Consider the following 22,373-nt stretch of genomic DNA (forward strand, 5'->3'; position numbering starts at 1 on the left):
GATGGCAGAGGATCGGAGGAACCCGCTGCAGTTCCCCTGACCCTGCGGGGTGGCACCACCCACTGTGTTGCTGCTGCTGCTGCTGCTGTGCCCGCTGCTGCTCTCCCATCCTCACCCCCTTCCACCAAGCTGACCCAGTGGACAGTGAAGGACAGGTAGCGGCCTGTCCCGAAGCGGCTGCTCCAGGAGTCCATGGTGACGTGGACCCTTTCACCAACCGCGTGCTCCAGCCCTCGCTCCACATTGGCCATCACAAAGCGGTGCAGTGCTGGAATGGCCTTGCGGGAGAAAAAGTGTCTGCTGGGGAGCTGCCAGTCTGGGGCTGCACAAGCAAGCAGCGCCCGCATGTCGCTCCCCTCCTGCACGAGCGTGTACGGCAGGAGTTGGGAGCACATGGCCCGTGCCAGCAAGCCGTTCAGCTGCCGCACGCGACGGCTGCTGGGAGGCAGAGCCCTAACCACCCCCTGGAAGGACTCGCTCAAAAGGCTCTGGCGTGGCCTTTTGCTGACACGGGAATCACCAGACACAGCGGAGGAGGCCACTGAGGACTGGCTGCCAGAACAGGCCTCAGTGTCGGCGGCAGGAGTTGCAGAGGGGGGAGGAGCAGTGCGTTTCCGCACTCCTGCTGGTGCTGCTGGAGGAGCAGGAGGGCGGGTGGCTGCTGTTGCTGCTGCTGAAGGCTGTGCAGTGATGGGTGTGGTGCCACTGCCAGCACCAGATGCCTTCAGCCTCTGGAACTCCTCATGCTGGTGGAAATGTTTAGCCGCAAGGTGGTTGATCAGCGAGCTGGTGCTGAACTTTAAGGGGTCTGCACCTCTGCTCAACTTCCGCTGACAGTGGTTGCAAGTGGCGTACTTGCTGTACACAGTGGGCATGGTGAAAAAGCGCCAGATTGGTGACAGAAACATCCCCCTACGGCATGGAAGCGCTGCTGCCTGTCTCCCTGTGGTGGTTGGGGGGGGGGCTTGGGTGCGGCTGGTGGTGGTACTGGCTGATGCTGCTGCTGCTGCTGCTGAGCCTGAGACACCAGCAGGCTGTGGGTCGCTGCCAATGCTTGCAATGATGCGCCTCCTTGCAAGGCCCACAAGCGCATCCTCCTCCTCCTCCGAGCTGCTGAGGACGACATCCCCTGGAGGTGGTGGCACCCAGTCTCTGTCTGTCACCGGGTCATCAACATCATCCTCCCCCTCCTCAAACATGTCCTGCTGGGATGATGACCCCCCAAACTCCTCTCCTGATGCATGGATGGGCTGCTTGACTGTCGCCACAGTCTTGCTGTCCAATCCCTCATCCCCCAAAGTGCCCATCAGCATCTCCTCCTCAAAATCGCCAACAACAGCAGACAATTGACTCATCATGCCTGGGGTCAAAAGAGTGCTGAATGAGAGGTCGGCGACTGACGGTGAACTGGCCTCCTCCCCAGACCCTGCTGGGCGGCTGCTGCGAACAGGGGTGGTGGTGGTGGTGGTGGTGAGGGTGGAGGCCTCGGATGCAGAGCTGATGGCGGGCTGCTCATCCTCCGTCATGAGTTGCACCACAGTGTCTGCATCCTTTTCCTCAATGGGACGTTTCCGACCCGGCTGGAGGAAAATCGGAGCAGGTGCTACACGCTGCTGCTGCTGTGTCTCTGCAGCGTGAGTTGCAGATGCTCCTGCTGGGCGGCGCCCAAGGCGTCCACGGCCAGTGGCTATGGGAGGAATGTTAGCCACTGACGCTGCTGCTGCTGCTGCGGAACTGTGCATGGTGGCGCGCCCGCGGCCGCGGCTTGCCACAATGCTGCTCCCTCTCCTCCTGATTCCCTTGCTGCCCTTCCCCTTGCCCAAACCGCGCTGGCTGCCACTTCCAGACATCTTAAATGTTTTGGGCGTATAGACAAAAGTTTTGTAAAAGGGCGGGTGAAAAGTGGGGTACTTTAATGGAGTGGGTTGGTTGTTGAGGTGACTGAGTGAGTGTCCCCTAGTACAGTAAGTAAGTAGTAACAGTCAGGAAGTACAACTAGCAGTTACAATAATCAGTAGTAATCACAAGTAAATTTAGTGTGTGTACACTCAGACAGTGAGTGCACGCACGCAGGAGCTAGTAGCCTATGAACACAGTGACTGAGTGTCCTAGACTCCTAGTACAGTAAGAGTAAGTAGTAACAGTAAGTAGAACTAACTAATTACAATAATCAATCAGCGATCAGAAGGAAATGGAGTGTGGGTGGTGTGTGTACACTCAGACAGTGAGTGACCGCACGCAGGAGCTAGTAGCCTATGAACACAGTGACTGAGTGTCCTAGACTCCTAGTACAGTAAGAGTAAGTAGTAACAGTAAGTACAACTAACTAATTACAATAATCAATCAGCGATCAGAAGGAAATGGAGTGTGGGTGGTGTGTGTACACTCAGACAGTGAGTGCACGCACGCAGGAGCTAGTAGCCTATGAACACAGTGACTGAGTGTCCTAGACTCCTAGTACAGTAAGAGTAAGTAGTAACAGTAAGTAGAACTAACTAATTACAATAATCAATCAGCGATCAGAAGGAAATGGAGTGTGGGTGGTGTGTGTACACTCAGACAGTGAGTGACCGCACGCAGGAGCTAGTAGCCTATGAACACAGTGACTGAGTGTCCTAGACTCCTAGTACAGTAAGAGTAAGTAGTAACAGTAAGTAGAACTAACTAATTACAATAATCAATCAGCGATCAGAAGGAAATGGAGTGTGGGTGGTGTGTGTACACTCAGACAGTGAGTGACCGCACGCAGGAGCTAGTAGCCTATGAACACAGTGACTGAGTGTCCTAGACTCCTAGTACAGTAAGAGTAAGTAGTAACAGTAAGTAGAACTAACTAATTACAATAATCAATCAGCGATCAGAAGGAAATGGAGTGTGGGTGGTGTGTGTACACTCAGACAGTGAGTGACCGCACGCAGGAGCTAGTAGCCTATGAACACAGTGACTGAGTGTCCTAGACTCCTAGTACAGTAAGAGTAAGTAGTAACAGTAAGTAGAACTAACTAATTACAATAATCAATCAGCGATCAGAAGGAAATGGAGTGTGGGTGGTGTGTGTACACTCAGACAGTGAGTGACCGCACGCAGGAGCTAGTAGCCTATGAACACAGTGACTGAGTGTCCTAGACTCCTAGTACAGTAAGAGTAAGTAGTAACAGTAAGTACAACTAACTAATTACAATAATCAATCAGCGATCAGAAGGAAATGGAGTGTGGGTGGTGTGTGTACACTCAGACAGTGAGTGACCGCACGCAGGAGCTAGTAGCCTATGAACACAGTGACTGAGTGTCCTAGACTCCTAGTACAGTAAGAGTAAGTAGTAACAGTAAGTAGAACTAACTAATTACAATAATCAATCAGCGATCAGAAGGAAATGGAGTGTGGGTGGTGTGTGTACACTCAGACAGTGAGTGACCGCACGCAGGAGCTAGTAGCCTATGAACACAGTGACTGAGTGTCCTAGACTCCTAGTACAGTAAGAGTAAGTAGTAACAGTAAGTAGAACTAACTAATTACAATAATCAATCAGCGATCAGAAGGAAATGGAGTGTGGGTGGTGTGTGTACACTCAGACAGTGAGTGACCGCACGCAGGAGCTAGTAGCCTATGAACACAGTGACTGAGTGTCCTAGACTCCTAGTACAGTAAGAGTAAGTAGTAACAGTAAGTACAACTAACTAATTACAATAATCAATCAGCGATCAGAAGGAAATGGAGTGTGGGTGGTGTGTGTACACTCAGACAGTGAGTGACCGCACGCAGGAGCTAGTAGCCTATGAACACAGTGACTGAGTGTCCTAGACTCCTAGTACAGTAAGAGTAAGTAGTAACAGTAAGTAGAACTAACTAATTACAATAATCAATCAGCGATCAGAAGGAAATGGAGTGTGGGTGGTGTGTGTACACTCAGACAGTGAGTGACCGCACGCAGGAGCTAGTAGCCTATGAACACAGTGACTGAGTGTCCTAGACTCCTAGTACAGTAAGAGTAAGTAGTAACAGTAAGTAGAACTAACTAATTACAATAATCAATCAGCGATCAGAAGGAAATGGAGTGTGGGTGGTGTGTGTACACTCAGACAGTGAGTGACCGCACGCAGGAGCTAGTAGCCTATGAACACAGTGACTGAGTGTCCTAGACTCCTAGTACAGTAAGAGTAAGTAGTAACAGTAAGTACAACTAACTAATTACAATAATCAATCAGCGATCAGAAGGAAATGGAGTGTGGGTGGTGTGTGTACACTCAGACAGTGAGTGACCGCACGCAGGAGCTAGTAGCCTATGAACACAGTGACTGAGTGTCCTAGACTCCTAGTACAGTAAGAGTAAGTAGTAACAGTAAGTAGAACTAACTAATTACAATAATCAATCAGCGATCAGAAGGAAATGGAGTGTGGGTGGTGTGTGTACACTCAGACAGTGAGTGACCACACGCAGGAGCTAGTAGCCTATGAACACAGTGACTGAGTGTCCTAGACTCCTAGTACAGTAAGAGTAAGTAGTAACAGTAAGTAGAACTAACTAATTACAATAATCAATCAGCGATCAGAAGGAAATGGAGTGTGGGTGGTGTGTGTACACTCAGACAGTGAGTGACCGCACGCAGGAGCTAGTAGCCTATGAACACAGTGACTGTCTGACTGAGTGTCCTAGACTCCTAGTACAGTAAGAGTAAGTAGTAACAGTAAGTACAACTAACTAACAATAATCTATCAGTAATCAGAAGGAAATAGAGTGTGTGTACACACAGACAGTGAGTGAGTGCACACACGCAGGAGCTAGCTAGTAGCCTATAAACAGTGACAGTCAGTGAGTGTCCTACTCCTAGTACAGTATAACTACAATACTATTAGTAAAGGACAGCAGAAATACTGGTATAGATGAGAGAAATAAACAGAGGACAGCTGCCCACAGAGGCAAGGCCCCCCTGAGGCCTAAACCTGTAAGCTTGCAGCAGCTGCCTGTCTCTAATGTAACACACAAGCTACTAACTAAAATACAATGTCTATCTAACTAACAACAATATAGGTGTATATGGCAGGTGTAGGTGAGCAAAAACGCTAGGTAAATGATCACAATAGAGCACTTGCTAAGCCAAAGCACAAAGGAGCAACTCTCTCTCTGTACAAGTCTCAGGCAAGCATGGAGAAACGTAACATGGCGGCCGCTATTTATAGGGTAGGGGCTGGCCAGGGTCCCCCTCTGTGATTGGCTGCCGTCAGAGGGCCTGGGAGCCCTCTGATTGGCTCTAAGGACATCAATCTGGGCTATGACGCTATTCGAGCTCGGTACCGAGCTCGAATAGCGCCGAGTTGCTCGAATAGCTCGAATAGTGAATGGGCTATTCGAGTGTACTCGGATAGCCCATTCGAATAGCTCCAGCTATTCGGAGCTCGAATACCGAGCTCGAATAGCTGAAAAAGAGCTCGAATATTCGAGCTACTCGAATATTCGAGCTCTGCTGAGCACCACTGGTCATCATTTTTACTACTGGCAGACAAGAAAAAAGACTAGACAGCTCCAACTGTTATTATTTGTAACAACACCCCCTAACATTGCAATAGGCTAAAAAGTTGTTTTTTTAATAGATATACATATGCACCGAGGAAGATACTGGTTGCTTGGCAGTTGGAAGCAGCTATTATTTCTCACAATGCAATCATTGTGGTTCACATACAGGAAACAGTCAGGACCTAGGTCTTGACATCACACTGTGGGAGGGGTTTTACCACAATGTCAGCCATACAGACAACCCCCTCTTCCTTCCCCCGTTGATCTGTACGAGAAAAGGTAAAGATTTCTCACGGGAAAGGGTTTATCAACTACTGATTGGGATAAAGTCCAATCCTTGGTTACAGTTCCTCTTCAAAGTGTAACTCCAGTTATTCACAGATAACTATGGAAACTGTCAAAAAATGCAACCAGTTCATGACTGAGGGGGTTCCCTCTTATGGACCAGACCAATTTTCACATTTCAGTGTTCCTCCTTTTCATTCACCAATAACTTTACAGTTACTTATCACAACAAAATTATCAATACCTTGTTTTGGTTTTTTTTGCCACCAGTTAGCCTTTCTTTGGGTGGAATGCTTTGCTAAGAATTATTTTATTCTAAATGCATTTTAACAGGAATAACAGGAAAAAAAATTATTTCTCAGTTTTTCGGGTATTATAGTTTTTAAATAATATGTGCTACTGTAATGAAAACCCAGGTATTTTATTTGCACATTTGTGACGGTTATTACACCATTTAAATTATGTCCCTATCACAATGTATGGCTACAATATTTTATTTGGAAATAAAGGTATATTTTTTTCAGTTTTATGTCCGTCACTAGTTAAAAGCCCTTTTTTTTGCAACACTAAGTAATATACCCTCATGACATACATATTAAAAAGGCTTTCACTTTCTATTTGGACAATGAACATGCATTTCATTGATGCCAGTTTCATTGATCGCGTGCAGTCAGATCAATGAATGGGAACTGAGTTCCCATTCACTGATCTCCGGGCTAACGGGTGGTGATGTGAAAGCGACGGGAGCGCGCGCAGTGTCGGTCGCAGCGGAGATACATATATTTACGTCCCTGGAGCTAAGATGAAGTCTCTGGGGGTGTAGATATACTGTACACAATACAGGAATGAGTTAATAGTGGTTCATAATGTTCAAGGTCAGAACCCAAACAACTGCATTTAGCACCATTTTAGCACCAAACAGTAAACCAGGCGTGTGTTTCATTTACATTGAATACTTCCTCATTCCAGCTTGGATGAGGAAGTATCAGAGTTTACTGAAACACACCCTGTCCTTCTGTTCGGTGCTGAAATGGTGCTGACTGCAGGTGTTTCACAGTCTGAACCACGAGGTCCCGATTTCAAACCAAAAACACTAGTGGTTCCTGGTTACATCATTCTATTTTTTTACTGACCTCTTAAAATGCCCTTTGCTACAATAGGAAGAGATGTTAGTCCTTTAAGCCACTCAATATCATCCCATTTAATAGAGGCATCTATGGCCTGTGACACATAAACAGCCAGGCCGCTGTCATCGCCGTAGCCTTGCTTAGATGAGAAGGCCAGATCTTCGCTGTCAAAGTTTTTCATCCTGATAAACAGAAAAAAGTGATGCAACCTTTGTCACATGTAGCATTACTGCAGTGAGTAGTGATATACCTCCCAACTTTTGATGAAAGAAAGAGGAACACTTAAAAGACACACCCTGCCACACCTCTAACCACACCCCTCGTCATGCATATCACAGAGAATTTATATATTTAACAGATGTACTGTATATTCTGCCGCATAAGACTACTTTTTAACCCTTGAAAATCTTCTGAAAAGTTGGGGGTCGTCTTATACGCCGGTTGTCATTGATGCCAGCTGATACGCCGTATCCTGTTACTGCCTCTCAGATCTCGCTGCTGCAGAGGAGGAAATAGGCCCGTGCAGACCATGCAACCACATAGGGGACCGATGCCCTCTCATTCTTGTTGGTAGTAATAACCACAAGATGTCACTGTATGTAAAAATGTGACGATGATCTTTATGGGAATATTATTTCCTGTATTCACTCACATGGGGTCCCTTCATTTATTCTGCATGGGGGCCCGGTGTTAGTTTTGTCCACCACTGCACTGCTGCATTCATTTTTCCAAGAATGCAGGGATGTCCAATTCAATATCACTGAATTAGATCAGTGCTACAATGGTTGGATTATGCACAGCCACCTGCATATTATGGGGGATACCAGTCCAAAAAGATGACAAGATTCTCTGTTGACCCCTTAGCCTCCTAATGTAAAGGATACCTGAGATGAGGAGGAAGTTGGAACCTATTGCGGACATCATCCAGTCTCCTCCCCAGGTAAGGCGTGTCCACTGTCAGGAAGATCCCCTTGTATCCTTGTCTTTCTGCTCTCTTTACAAGTGACTTTGTCAGATTACGATCCTTGTAGATATACAGCTGCATCCAGCGTATACTGTCAGGCGCCGCCTCTGCCACTTCTTCAATGGTTGACGTGGCCCAGGAGCTCAACATCATGCCCGTTCCAAGAGCTTTACAGGCTGTTGAATAGAAAGCAGTTTTGCTTTCATATGACAGTATAATTAATGGTAGCAGACAATTATTTACAAAAGTTAGTAAAGCTTTCACTGAAGTCTGTGTCTGACCTACAAATCTGTCCACAAAACCTGTCCAACCCACATATCTGATCTTGTACACACCTAGCCGCTCACTCCGCTCTTCCAATGAACTTCACCTGATCGCCCCCCCCCCGCATCACCCAGTCCCATGCACGCCTCCAGGACTTCTCAGGAGCTGCTCCAACAATATGGAACTCCCTACCTCCACCCATTAGGGCAGCCCCCTCCTTCAACATCTTCAAGAAGGCCCACAAAACTCACCTTTTCACTCTGGCCTGCCACCCCTCACAATTGCTCTAAACCCACAGCTGAACTCTGGTCCCCTACCTTTCGTGTCCCTACCTCTCCCTCTAAATTGTAAGCCTTTGGGCAGGGCCCTCCTCCTTTTGTGTCCTACCTGATCATGCTGCACCTCCATTACAGTGAACCCATGCTATGCATTTGAGTGAACTCGTCTTGCCTAATCCTCATGCTCTATCCAGTGGCTGACTAAGCATTACCTGGTACTCATACTATGGTGTGTGATCTGTTTTTTCTTGTATTCCTGTATTGTCATATTGCTGTACATAACTCCTAAATATTGTCTGTAACCTTAAAGGGAAGGTTCAGGGAGGGTGGGTAAAAAATAAAAATCAAATTCCACTTACCTGGGGCTTCCTCCAGCCCGTGGCAGGCAGGAGGTGCCCTCGCCGCCGCTCCGCAGGCTCCCGGTGGTCTCCGGTGGCGCGCCCGACCTGGCCAGGCCGGCTGCCAGGTCGGGCTCTTCTGCGCTCCAAGGCCCGGAACTTCTGCGTCCCACGCCGGCGCTCTGACGTCATCGGACGTCCTCCGGGCTCTACTGCGCATGCGCAGAACTACTGCGCATGCGCAGTAGAGCACGGAGGACGTCCGATGACGTCAGAGCGCCGGCGTGGGACGCAGAAGTTCCGGGCCTTGGAGCGCAGAAGAGCCCGACCTGGCAGCCGGCCTGGCCAGGTCGGGCGCGCCACCGGAGACCACCGGGAGCCTGCGGAGCGGCGGCGAGGGCATCTCCTGCCTGCCACGAGCTGGAGGAAGCCCCAGGTAAGTGGAATTTGATTTTTATTTTTTGCCCACCCTCCCTGAACCTTTCCTTTAACTAATTTCCAACACTACGTAATATTTTGCCGCTTTATAAATACAATAAATAAATAAGTCTCTTTTCAAGTGCCCAGTTATCTGCATGCCCTTCTATATTCAAAGGCAAACAACTTAATTTACTCAAAGGTGTAGAATGTGTGCATGAAATAGAGGCGCGAGGAAAAATGGGCACCAGTTGAAGCCGATATAAGTCTAAATGATAAATACCATAGTGAACTGGGCACCAAATGAAAACAAAAAATACTTACAGTGGTACTAACAACAGTAAAACATTAGTAAATGCTACCAATATTTTGCTACAACTAAACCTAACCCTATTCTCACACAGAACCCTCCCCCATCCGATGCCTAACCTTAAAACCTTCCTTCCTGGCGTGCAATTCTAAGATGCCCCTTCCTGATGCCTAACCCTAAAACTCCCTTTTCTGACTCCTAACCCTACACCCTCTCCCAGCTGACGTCTTACCTTAAAACCCCCCTTCCTGGTGCCTAACCCTACAACCCCCTTACTGATGCCTAACCCTGAAACCTCCCTTCACAACCCTACACTTTTCAAAATGATAAATTTCAAAACAATTATTTTCAAAAACAAAAAATATTTTAAAACACTATAACCTTCTAGTTTTCTAAAGCGATAAACATTTCAAAAACCACAGCAGTCTAATGTTCTCAAAACGATAACAATTTTTAAAACTATAACATTCTAATTTTTAAAAAAATATTTAGTGGCCGCCCAAATTTCTGCTTTCGGAGCCCAATAGCCGATATTTGCATAATACCCATGCCCCCAAATGACCCATTAGCTGCGGGCTCCCGAATTTCCTGCTTCTGCTAGAACCACAGGCAAGAAAAAGAAATTACAGCACTCAAAAAAATTCACATAAACTCCATGCAGATAGTGCACCAGTTGGACCTGAATCGCCACCCCAAGTACTGCAAAACCACAAGACTGACCACTTAGCTACTGCGTTGTGTGATGATGCAGGTTTGGTTGATTAAAATAATGAAGAACAAGTGAAATCTCAAACAAAATAGCCAGTGACCCATTTTTAGGTCAGGTTTGTAATATCTTGGGAAAAGGATCCAGAATTGTAAATCCTAATTTTGAACTTGCAGTACAGTCAAGCACACAGTAATTATCTAGTGATTCACACCTTTTTCCTCAGAAATTTCTGTACTGTTTACCGAACAAAAACAGGTACAGCCCTGTTCTTGCTCAGTGGCTCCCATTTACCAAAAATTATTTTTATGGCTTACTCCGCCAAGGTGTTACTGAATTTTCCATCTAATATTGCTATAGCGGCTGCGCAATAAAAAAAACAATAATAAAATATCTTGGCGCGGTTCATGTTGGCGCCAGTGCTGTGTCCATACAATTTAATTTTCAGCAGCGGTTTCCTCGGTTAGTCACTCAACTACTCTTGTCCAAACTCTGTAATGAAATTGTCCTTCTTGATGTCTAACCCTAGCTTGTCCCCTTAATGCTGGTGTTCAAATGTATCCCCTTATAAGTGAAAACAGTGGGTCGGTTATCAAAGGCAAATGCTGGATCTCAAATGCCCCCTGGCCTCAGCCACGACTTGCCATGTCATGGTGTGGAGTTAAGACACCTCAGTAAAAATCAGCTTTACATAACGATCATGTAACACGTTATGGTGATATCTACCAGGGGTGTAACTAGGGGGGAGCAGCCCCTGCGACTGCAGGGGGCACAGAGTTGTGGGGGGGCCCAACTGCTACTTCCGCTTCTCTGATACTCCAGATCAGGTGTTTTTGTGGCTACACGTTATGGGCGTGAAGATCCTGATGGCCCCCACTTGTTTTATGAGCCTTGCATGATGGACCTCCAGGCTGTAAGGGTCACCAAGAAGAGGCAAATGAAGGGTTGTGAACATTAAGGGGCCCCTTCAAAGTTTTGCTGGGTGGCCCGATGATTTGTAGTTATGCCTCTGATATCTACCTCAGCTCTGTACCTCCATTGTATGTGGGCAGTCCCTTGCTGTACTGCATTAGGGGTATAGTGCTTAAAGCGAGCAGTAAGATCACATGACCAACTGATCTACACAGAGAGTCCATGTACTCTCCTCATCAAGTTCAAAGGCAGTTCTAGCAGCTATGATGGAGTCCATTTCAAGTTACACTAAAACCTAAATTGAAGAAGTGATATTCTAGAACCACTTCAGCCTACAGCCCATTTTACTTTAAAGGAATTATCTTGCAATATAGAGAAAATGTGATTTACTTGCCCTGCACAGTACACTCTGAACCACGTCAGCGTGACTGTGAATGCCAACCTGGCGAGGTAAGCATCTCCAACGGAGGAGATCCAGGGACACCAGTGCTGAGGCGAGGGACATGTTGGCTGCCAGGGGCTTGAGGAAGCTCCGAGTAACTAGATCACATTTTCTCTATATTGCCTGATAATTCCTTTGACGCTAAAAGCCATTTTTACCTGTCAACGCTCCTTCCATTCATTTGGCCATAACTTTATCATTGCTTCTCACACATGAATGAGCTATATATTTTTTATTTGCCATTAATTAGGCTTGTTGTGGGCGATACTTGTTTTCAGTAATTACTTTATTTTCTATGCATTTTATAGGCAAACACAAGGGGAAAAAAAGAAAAAATACACCATTTCTCTAATTCCATCCTTTATAGCTTTAAAATAATCAATGCTACTATTAAAAAAAACACCCATTTTACTTGTCCATTAGTCCCAGCTTTCACAACAGTTAAATTGTGTTCCTAGTACAATGTATGGAATCAATATAATATTTGGAAGTAAAGGTGTATTTTTCTGTTGGGGGGGGGGGGGGTTGTGTCCGGTCAATTGCAAGCCCTTATGTACTGAAATAACAGTAATATGCCCTCATGACATACATAAAAAAGTTGAGTCCCTAAGTCAACTATTAATGTTTTTTTTTAACTGTTTTTTTACGTGATTGATTGGCGACTGGGGTGTGAGGGAGGCTTTGAAAGGGATTAACCACTTCACCACTGAGGGGGTTTACCCCCTGACCACCAGAGCAATTTTCACCTTTCAGCGCTCCTTCCATTAATTCGTCTATAACTTTATCATTACTTATCACAATTAAACGATCTATATCTTGTTTTTTCCACCACCAATTAGGCTTTCTTTAGGTGGGACATTATGCCAAGAATTATTTTATTCTAAATGTGTTTTAATGGGAAAATAGGAAAAATGTGAGAAAAAAATTAATTATTTTTCAGTTTTCGGCCATTATAGTTTTTAAATAATGCATGCTACTGTAATTAAAATCCATGAAATGTATTTGCCCTTTTGTCCTGGTTATAAAACCGTTTAAATTATGTCCCTATCACAATGTTTGGCGCCAATATTTTATTTGGAAATAAAGGTGCATTTTTTTCAGTTTTGCGTCCATCCCTAATTACAAGCCCATAGTTTATAAAGTAACAGTGTTGTACCCTCCTGACATAAATATTTAAAAAGTTCAGTCCCTAAGGTAACTATTTATGTATTTTTTTTTATTGTACATTTTTTAATTTTTTTTTAATTGCAAAAAAAAAATTTGGGAGTGTGGGAGGTAATGAGTTAATTTTTTTGTGTAAAAGTAATTTATTTGTATGTGAAAAATGTGTAGGGTGTAGTTTTACTATTTGGCCACAAGATGGCCACAGTAACTTTTTGTTTTAATGCGACCTCCAAGTGTCCTTCCGGAAGCTTGGAGGAAGTACTTGGAGGCTGGGTAAGTGTGTATCTTTTCACAATGATCGCGCTGCCCATCGGAGAGCAGCGGATCATTGCGGGGCTTAGATCAACGAACGGGAATGGATTTTCCCGTTCATTGATCTCCGGGCGAGCGGGCGGCGGCGTGTTTACTAGCGGCGGGCGGCGTGTTTACGAGAGGGAGCGCGGGCAGCGGCGGGAGCGCGGAAAGTACGGATTTCTCCATCCCTGGGGGTTAAAGGATGGAAAAAGGGATGGAGAAATGCGTACGGGCGGGGGTAAAGTGGTTAATTGTACTTTTTTTTTTTTATTATTAAAAATGAGTGGTGTGTACAATTTAACTTTTCGCCACTAGATGGCACTAGAAACACTACCCTGGTTTACCAGGAAGTGTTTCATTTTTATTTTAGCTATACTTGCATTCCGTGCTTATGAATGGACATGGCCCCTGATCGGGGTCGTGTCCATTCACTCCAGGCACTGCAATTGGTTTGGGGAACCCTCAGTTCCCTTCTCCAATCGCTGCTACAGAAATGCCTCCGGGTAATAGTGGAGGTCGCACGGACATAAGAACACACTCCTCTATGTGTCCAATTAGACTTCAGAGGTGTCTATCTGGATAACTATAGTCCTCCAGATACACTGAAGTGGCTAAACAAGCTTGATGAATGAAGTAAATTATAAGTGTTATTTTTGGTTTGTCAAATTCAGAAGCTGCTGTTTAGCTGTGCGCATATCGACACAGATGTAATACCTCTAGTGCCTTATATATAATAGTATACATAAAGTGGAGCCTACAACCCCACACCAGCTATACAGAAAAGTGGTGCCACTGGCATTAAACATTTACTTCTGAAAAGGGCCTATACAGGGTCATTCCTACAAATCATGGGGCCTTCCAGCAAAACTTTGATGGTGCCCCCTTAATGTTCACAACTTTTTCCTTGCCTCTACCTAGGTCGATCATACAAGGGTCATAAAACAAGTAGGGCCATCAGGATCTTCACAATCATAACATACAGTATGTAGCCATAAAAACACCTGATCTGGAGTATCAGACAAAGGGATGGTTAGTAGTTGGGACTCTCCCATACCTCTTGGCCCCCCTTCAGTCACAGGGGCTGCTACCCTCTAGTTACATCCCTGGACTTATACAGTATATCATATATTGTATAGTCCATAGCACCAGTAGCTTGGGACAGTCTCATGCCTTTACAAAAATATTTGTGACTTGAACTGTTTGACCCTCTAATGCAATTTAATCATTACAAGGATATGTAATAGCAGGAATGGTATTCGAAAACCAATAATGAAGATGAGCATATTTAATATTTTTAAAAAGTGCAAAAATACAAGACAAGGGGCTTGATTCCCTAAGACAAATAGAATGCCTTATCAGAGTAGCATAGTGAGTGCTACGAACCCGCAGGGGCTCAGGGCAGGATGAGTAGAGCTCTTGTCATTGCCAATTAGCAGGCATAAGTTCGCTATGCTACTCAGATAAGCCATGTTAACTTTGATAAGGCGTGCTAACTTTGATAAGGAGTGCTATTTGTCTTAGTGAATCAAGCCCAATATCTTCAATAATATATATATTATATATATATACATCCAATAGTAATAATTATAGTCCCATTCAAAAATTGTGACATTTTTTGGTTAATTTTTTATAGATATTCTCTCGTAGACGCCAACATCGCCTGGTTTTGGGTCACTCAAACCCTTCTTCGGGCCTTAAAATTTCATCTGATCAAAGACAATGATACTGACATATCAAGAGGTCAACAACAAAGCTAGGAAGCATCACCACCCTACCCTGGTCAACTAGCTCTTCTACGGTACCATTCATGGCTTCTCTTGAGGGTGGTACTTCTTGGCTTTGTTGTTGTCTGGAAAATAAATATTTCACAATTTTTGAATGGACCTATGGTTATTACTATTGGATGGATATATATATATATATAATTTAAGAAATTGTTATTTTTGCACTTTTGTTCTTTCTGAAAATATTAAATAAGCTCATCTTCATTACTGGTTTCCAAATACCTTTCCTGCTGTTACATATCCTTGTACTTCATTATGATGAATGTGGGTGTAATGGAGCACTACTAAGGTTATAATTTTTTTCTAGCAAAAATTTGCCCCAATATTTTGACTACAGCCTCTAATACATTTACCATAATGTTCTTCTAAATGACCCGCTGGATAGGAAGCTGCTTACCTCTGACAGTGGCGGTTTCTCCATCAGGATGGGCCATCCTCTGCATTGCAGTGGCCCCAACACATATCGGCATGCTGACTCTCTGTCCCAGAATGGTTGTTGAGAGATCTGTGATTGAAACATCTCTTAGAACGCGTGGATATAACCTATACCTAATAAGAGTAATAAGTCAATACAACTATCAAGACAAGAATGGCACTTTGTACATCTAGAACAGAAACTATAGCTTATAAAGGGACTAATTAAAAAAAAAAAAAACAGATAAGAGGTTTGTCTAGAGTCAGGGGTCATAATCCTAAAAAGGCTGTGTAAGCCCCGGCTTAGGAGGGATTGATGAGCACAGGAGGGAGGGGGTGGAGCACATGGAACAGTGAGCTTCAAGAATCAAGATGTAACCATGGCCGGTTCTAGTGACAATGGGGCCCATGGGCAAAATTAACCTAAGGCCCTCCGATGGTCCTTCCCAAACAAAAAGCTGCATTAGGGAACCTTTGTTTGAGCCAAATTACCCCAAGGGTCCCTGAGCTGGCTGCCGCCCCCCTGACCACCTCCCTCAACTGACTTAATAATGAGTTGTCTTGAGGAGAGGCGCCCCTGTGAGCATGCAGTTGAGGAGTGCATGGAGCCACAGACTGAAGGAGGAGCGCTCCCGCCAGGACAGGTGAATCACTACTCTGCCAAAGACATTGCAGGGGCCCTAGAAGAGACACCTTGGAGGTCCCCTACAGACTTTGGTGCCTTGGGGAAATTGCCTCCTTTTCTTCTATGATAGCTTTGGCTCTGGTAGATGCATATGGAATGAGGGGTTGTACAGTGTGAAGGCTGCGGCACATTGAATGGGGCTTTAGGAGTTGCAGGCTGCAGGTGGACATCAATTGGTGGATGCAGGATGTGGAGGCTGTTGCTGTACATGAAATGGGGGCTGTGGGAAATGTAAGCTGCAGCTGTACAAGGAATGGGAGATTGTGGGGTGGGGAACCTGTTGCTGATTCTAGACTTTTTGCTGCCTGGGGCAAACTTGTGAGGATGCCGCCTCCCCATTTGGAATAATCGCACAGAACTCAACAATTTACTCTGCTTCATGGACATACTGTACTGCAGCTCAACACAATAGCACAATGGCTGGCTATGAGTCTGTGACTAACAAACTGCTCACCCTCTGCCACTCCATTCCTCCTCAGTCAGGACAGCACTGCCACCTCCTCGATTCTGCTGTGCAAGTCAAATGAAACACTGCTGCTCTCCTGCCTCCCTCCTCCTCACTCACTGTCAGCTTCCTCACACAGCACAACAAGCTGCTTTTTCTCAATGATGACCTCCACACCTCGCTCTCCTCTCACTTCTCCTCCTACTCTGACTGTGTGCTGTTAGTGTAAACACAGTACAAAAATGCTGCCCCTGTAATCTCTGCGCCTGATGCAAATGTTTCACCTTGCGTCATGAGAGAACCGCCCTGAGTGTGTGTGTGGTTGGTGGGGGGGGGGGGGGGGGTGCTTTAGTAATCAGTTCAGGGAGGCTGCTGCAAAACACAGAACTTTGTTCAGTAGGGAGTGGAGGCTGCTGCACATGGCATGTGGAGTGGGGTGTGCGTAATTATTCAGCCCCCTGAGTCAATACTTTGTAGAACCACCTTTTGCTGCAATTATAGCTGCCAGTCTTTTAGGGTATGTCTCTACCAGCTTTGCACATCTAGAGACTGAAATCCTTGCCCATTCTTCTTTGCAAAACAGCTCCAGCTCAGTCAGATTAGATGGACAGCGTTTGTGAACAGCAGTTTTCAGATCTTGCCACAGATTCTCGATTGGATTTAGATCTGGACTTTGACTGGACCATTCTAACAAATGGATATGTTTTGTTTTAAACCATTCCATTGTTGTCCTGGCTTTATGTTTAGGGTCATTGTCCTGCTGGAAGGTGAACCTCCACCCCAGTCTCAAGTCTTTTGCAGTCTCCAAGAGGTTTTTTTCTTCCAAGTTTGCCCTGTATTTGGCTCCATCCATCTTTCCATCAACTCTGACCAGCTTCCCTGTCCCTGCTGAAGAGATGCAACCCCAGAGCATGATGCTGCCACCACCATATTTGACAGTGGGGATGGTGTGTTCAGAGTGATGTGCAGTGTTAGTTTTCTGCCACACAGCGTTTTGCATTTTGGCCAAAAAGTTCCATTTTGGTCTCATTCCTTCTTCCACATGGTTGCAGTGTCCCCCACATGGCTTGTGTCAAACTGCAAACGGGACTTCTTATGCTTTCTGTTAACAATGTCTTTCTTCTTGCCACTCTTCCATAAAGGCCAACTTTGTACAGTGCATGACTAATAGTTGTCCTATGGACAAAGTCTCCCACCTGAGCTGTAGATCTCTGCAGCTTGTCCAGACTCACCATGGGCCTCTTGACTGCATTTCTGATCAGCGCTCTCCTTGTTCGGCCTGTGAGTTTAGGTGGATGGCCTTGTCTTGGTAGGTTTACAGTTGTGCCATACTCCTATTTCTGAATGATCGCTTGAACAGTTCTCCATGGGATGTTCAAGGCTTTGGAAATCTTTTTGTAGCCTAAGCCTGCTTTAAATTTCTCAATAACTTGATCCCTGACCTGTCTTGGACCTGTCTGGTGTGTTCTTTGGACTTCACGGTGTTGTTGCTCCCAATATTCTCTTAGACAACCTCTGAGGCCCTCACAGAGCAGCTGTATTTGTACTGACATTAGATTACACACAGGTGCACTCTATTTAGTCATTAGCACTCATCAGGCGATGTCTATAGGCAACTGACTGCACTCAGATCAAATGGGGCCGAATAATTATGCACACACCACTTTGCAGTTATTTATTTGTAAAAAAAAATGTTTGGAATCATGTATGATTTTCGTTCCACTTCTCATGTGTACACTACTTTGTGTTGGTCTTTCACGTGGAATTCCAATAAAATTGATTCATGTTTGTGGCAGTAATATGACAAAATGTGGAAAACTTCAAGGGGGCCGAATACTTTTGCAACCCACTGTATGTAGAATTTAGGGTTTAGGATATGGAGAGTGCTGCTGCACATGGCATAGGGATGAGTAGGCTGCCATTGTAGTAGAATTTAGAGAACATTTTCAGATGCCTCCTCAAAACACAGCAGCTCTAATAGAAAAAAAAATTACATGCTTTTTTGCATTGCAGCAAAACTGCCTAAATGCACTAGTGAGATTCAGAGTCTTATCATCCACAAGGCAATGCTAGGTACCGTAGTTGCCTAGGACCTGGAGAGAGTCTAGGGGCCTGGAGGTGTTAGCTCCCACCAGAGATGATCATAATGTGTAATTAATATTTCACAATTTTCATAAGATTTCCATTACAATCTTAATGGAAAAATCATAATCACAATTTTGTTTTGATATTTTGTGTAATTATGACTATATACACTTATTGTCCATAACTACAATTGTTTTCATAATTACGATCTTTTTTTGGGATGAATTTCTGTGGAGAACACGAAAGTACAATTTTGTGTTACCCGTAATGTTGTGTAAAACAAGAAATAACTATCTTTGTTTAGGTGTTTACTTTAATTTTTGTAATTAATGAAAAATTAAAAGGGACTGTGAGCGGTGCACACAAAAAAGAAATCTGGGCTTACCTGGGGCTTCCTCCCGCCCCCCGTAGCCCAAAAGGTCCCCGGCGCCCACTTGGTCCCTTCCATGGTCCCATTGGCGGCTCCGGTAATCTGCCGACTTCAGCTGAAGTCATGCTTCATCATGCCGGAAGCCATAAGTGCCCTGCGCATGCACGGTTTAGTCTTTAGAAACTTCAGAAAACTGCGCATGTGCAGGACACTTACGGTGACCGGTGTGATGATGCGCTGGAGGCGAGCACGCTCAATTTCAGCCCGAGTCGCCGGATTACCAGAGCCGCCAGCAGGACCACGGAAGGAACCAAGAGGAGGCCAGGGGACCTCGCAGGCTACTAGGGGCTGGAGGAAGAACCATGTAAGTCCAGATTTCCTTTTTGTTGCACTTCTCAGGATCCCTTTAAGGAATTACGAATAGAACACAAAATTAGGATTTGGCACGATATTACGACACAAAATTACGATGTCCGAAATTCCAAATTCTGATTTTTTTTTTGATTATAAGGAATTACAATTTTGTGGCATAATTGCAAATTTTGTGTTGTTATTACGAAAACATGACATTTCGGCTTATCCCCGTCCCCTAGCAAATATTACTAAAAAAAACTAGGTGATCATCAGCAGTGGGCAAAAACAGCTATCTTGCCAAGGCCTAAATTCATCTGGTGTGATTGCTCCCTTAGGCCTGGAGAATGTCGTTACAAACCAATATGTCTCATTCATCATTCTGTATTTGGTAACTTACCTTGAAAACGCTGCTACATTGTCTGCAAGTGTTTGCTGATCTTCAGCTCCGGATCGATAGTAATCATACACAGACTTTTTCAGAAAATATTTGGCGTGCTCCTCAAAATCATCAACTGTTATCGGTTTTCCAGACATGCTTGGTCTCCTCTTAGTAGACTTCACCGTTCTGATGTGTTTTTGGTATTTGTAGCTGGAAGATGGGCTTGTAGATAATATATAACCATATCTCGGTTATGTTTGCATGACCTGTGCTTGGCATCTCTGTCAATGTGTAAACACGGCTAGTGTGATCTTGGCTTTTACGCTGGACTTTCTCCTGAAAGTCAGCGCTGGGACATTTATCATTAGTAAAGCTCACAACAGCTCTTCATTTTGGCATAGCTGCCTTTTTCAGAGAGAGACAGTCCCTCTTTGGGAACTAAATCCCCCACCCCTCTTTCTTCCTCATTTGTCCCTCTTTCAGGACCGCTGTACTATTAATATTACCGATGTACTGTGTAATATTAGTGATGATTGCAAACTGCTAATTACGATTACGCAAAATTTTGAGTACATTTTCGCAATTATAGCCGTATGTAATTACTATTTGGACATTCAATTGATTTTATGTAACCCCTTACTTGTAATAATTTTTCAAAAAGACTTTGTAGTTTTTGAGAAAATTGATTTTAAAAAGCAAAGGAAAAATGGTTTTTAAATTGTAATTTTTCTGAGTTTAAAAAAATCTTTTTCTTTTGCAATTTTAAAATCAATTTTCTCAAAAACTTCAAGTTTTTTTTTTTTTACTTGTCCCCACTCTTCTCCTTATCAATTACGATTTTGCATTGTAATTGTGACTTACGATGTGAAATTATGATAATGCAAATCCAGATCACTCCGTATCTATTAAGAACATTTAGGAAAATGTAAAATGACTGCTGTGAGAGTGCACATTGCCCTTTTTTTAAATATACTATTGTATGTGTGCATGGAAGATATGCAGTGAATACTCTTGCCTTGCATCACTTGGTAACAGCATGCCCGTCATCAGAATTTTGTGGGCTCCATACTGGGCAAATCTACAGGGTTTCCTCACTCCCCTCTGCCCCCAGTAATAATAGGTAGATTGTAGAAGCAGGCAGGTAGTGATAGGCAGATTTTAGTAGCAAGCAGGAAGTGACCATTAAATTCTAGCAGTGGCGGGCAGTGATAGATGGATTGTAGTGGTCTGCAGTTAGTGATAGGCAGATTGTAGTGGCCAGCAGGTAGTGATACATAGATTGTAGTGCCTGGCTAGCAGGTGGTGATAGGCAAAGGGGCCAGCAGTGGCAGTGGAAAGAGAGACAACAGCAGCTGACAGCAATGGACCACATAGTTCCAGAGGCTTAAAGAGACAATGCTCTCCTTGGGCCGCATACAGCAGTACCACTTGTACTGCCCTCAGTGCCCTGATGGTTGGCCCTGGGCAACAGAGTCCTACAAGCGAGAGAGGTCATTTCAGCACCCGCTCAACACCGTGCTGCACTTAATTTGGGCACCATCATAAGCCATCATTTTAATTACGGCTATAGTAGCATAGCCCCAATTAAAATATAATCACCAGGCAATCAGTAGACTTCCTACAGTCTCCTCTTCTCTTCTGCTTGCAATACAATTTGTATGGAGATGACCCCAATATTTACTTGCCTCTTTTTATCGTGGATAAAGGTTCACAATGCCAGTCAGCCATATTATCATGGGAGGGTGAGGTTTCTGCAGTTCAGCCTGGATTTCACTAAACTAATAATATTCCATCTTTCACCTTCAAACAAACCACCGCTTGACATGTCTCCAACTGAAAGGGGGGCATTCATATTCACCACCCCACAGGCATGTTACCTTGGTGTCACCTTTGCCTTCGCACTCTTCTTTGATCCTCACGTCTAGAACATCTCTAAAACCTGACACTTTCAACTGTGCAACCTTTCTAGTACATTCAACTGTGCCCCCAGTACATTCTCCAGTAATCCCTCACTACAGCTACTATTATCTCCTAGGTGATATTTTTACACTTGGGGCTTGATTCACAAAGCGGCGGTATAAAGGTTAAGACGTCCAAACTGCAGCGCAAACGATTTTGTGCGCCGAAAATGTCGCACTGCGCGCGGTACCGTGGTGCGCCGAAAACGTTGCGCGATGCGACAATGACGTTGCATGCGGTGCGACAAAAACAGGGCATATGGTGCCCCTTTAACGTCGCACCAGTGCGCCCGACGATGCAACCTTTAAGGCGCACTTGTGCGATGTTTCAGGGGCACCATATGCCCTGTTTTTGTCGCAACCGCATGCAACGTTATCGTCTTTTTGGCGCGATGTAGCTTTGCACGACTATTAGTGTGCACAAAAATACTTTTCGTGCACTAAGTGGCTTTTCATTCCGGCGCTAAGTGAATCAAGCCCTTTATCAATACAGTGCCTTTTATGCCACCCGCAAGCAAGGAAATACTCCAAATAACTATGATATCACTTTTCATCTACTTTTTGGTACTTGGCTGGATGGTATAAAGAATTCAGTAAAGAATCCTTGGGCTAGACTCCCTAAGACCTTGTTCACATTGCGTTCGGGTAGCGTGTCCACCTGTGGTGGGCTTTTTTTGCTGCGTTTATTTGATGCGGTTTCCGGTGATTTTCTGCGCGTTCGCCCGGTTTTGTGGGTGTTTTTGTAAGCGCTTTTGCAGAGCGCTTCCGTCTTTTGATCTGGAAAAAAATCCGGGAACAATAAATTTAATGTATTTATTTTTAAAAACCGCTAACGCAATCGCTTGCCAAAGCAATTTTGTGAGCGTTTTGTGTTTTTCCTATACC

General features: G+C 44.8%; 1 protein-coding gene across 1 annotated transcript in view; it reads right to left on the bottom strand.

The window, feature by feature from the left end:
• Positions 1 to 19,749, bottom strand: part of HAO1 (hydroxyacid oxidase 1) — a 36,956-nt gene extending 17,207 nt beyond the window's left edge. Inside the window, exons 1-4 of the mRNA XM_068279626.1 lie at positions 19,549 to 19,749; positions 15,196 to 15,347; positions 7,810 to 8,065; positions 6,932 to 7,107 (exon numbers count right to left, since the gene is read on the bottom strand). Coding sequence (XP_068135727.1) covers positions 6,932 to 7,107; positions 7,810 to 8,065; positions 15,196 to 15,347; positions 19,549 to 19,685 — 721 coding nt within the window. The 5' untranslated portion in view covers positions 19,686 to 19,749. The remainder of the gene's footprint in view (positions 1 to 6,931; positions 7,108 to 7,809; positions 8,066 to 15,195; positions 15,348 to 19,548) is intronic.
• Positions 19,750 to 22,373: the final 2,624 nt, after the last annotated feature.

Source organism: Hyperolius riggenbachi, chromosome 4 (assembly GCF_040937935.1).
Source record: "Hyperolius riggenbachi isolate aHypRig1 chromosome 4, aHypRig1.pri, whole genome shotgun sequence".
Lineage (NCBI taxonomy): Eukaryota > Metazoa > Chordata > Amphibia > Anura > Hyperoliidae > Hyperolius > Hyperolius riggenbachi.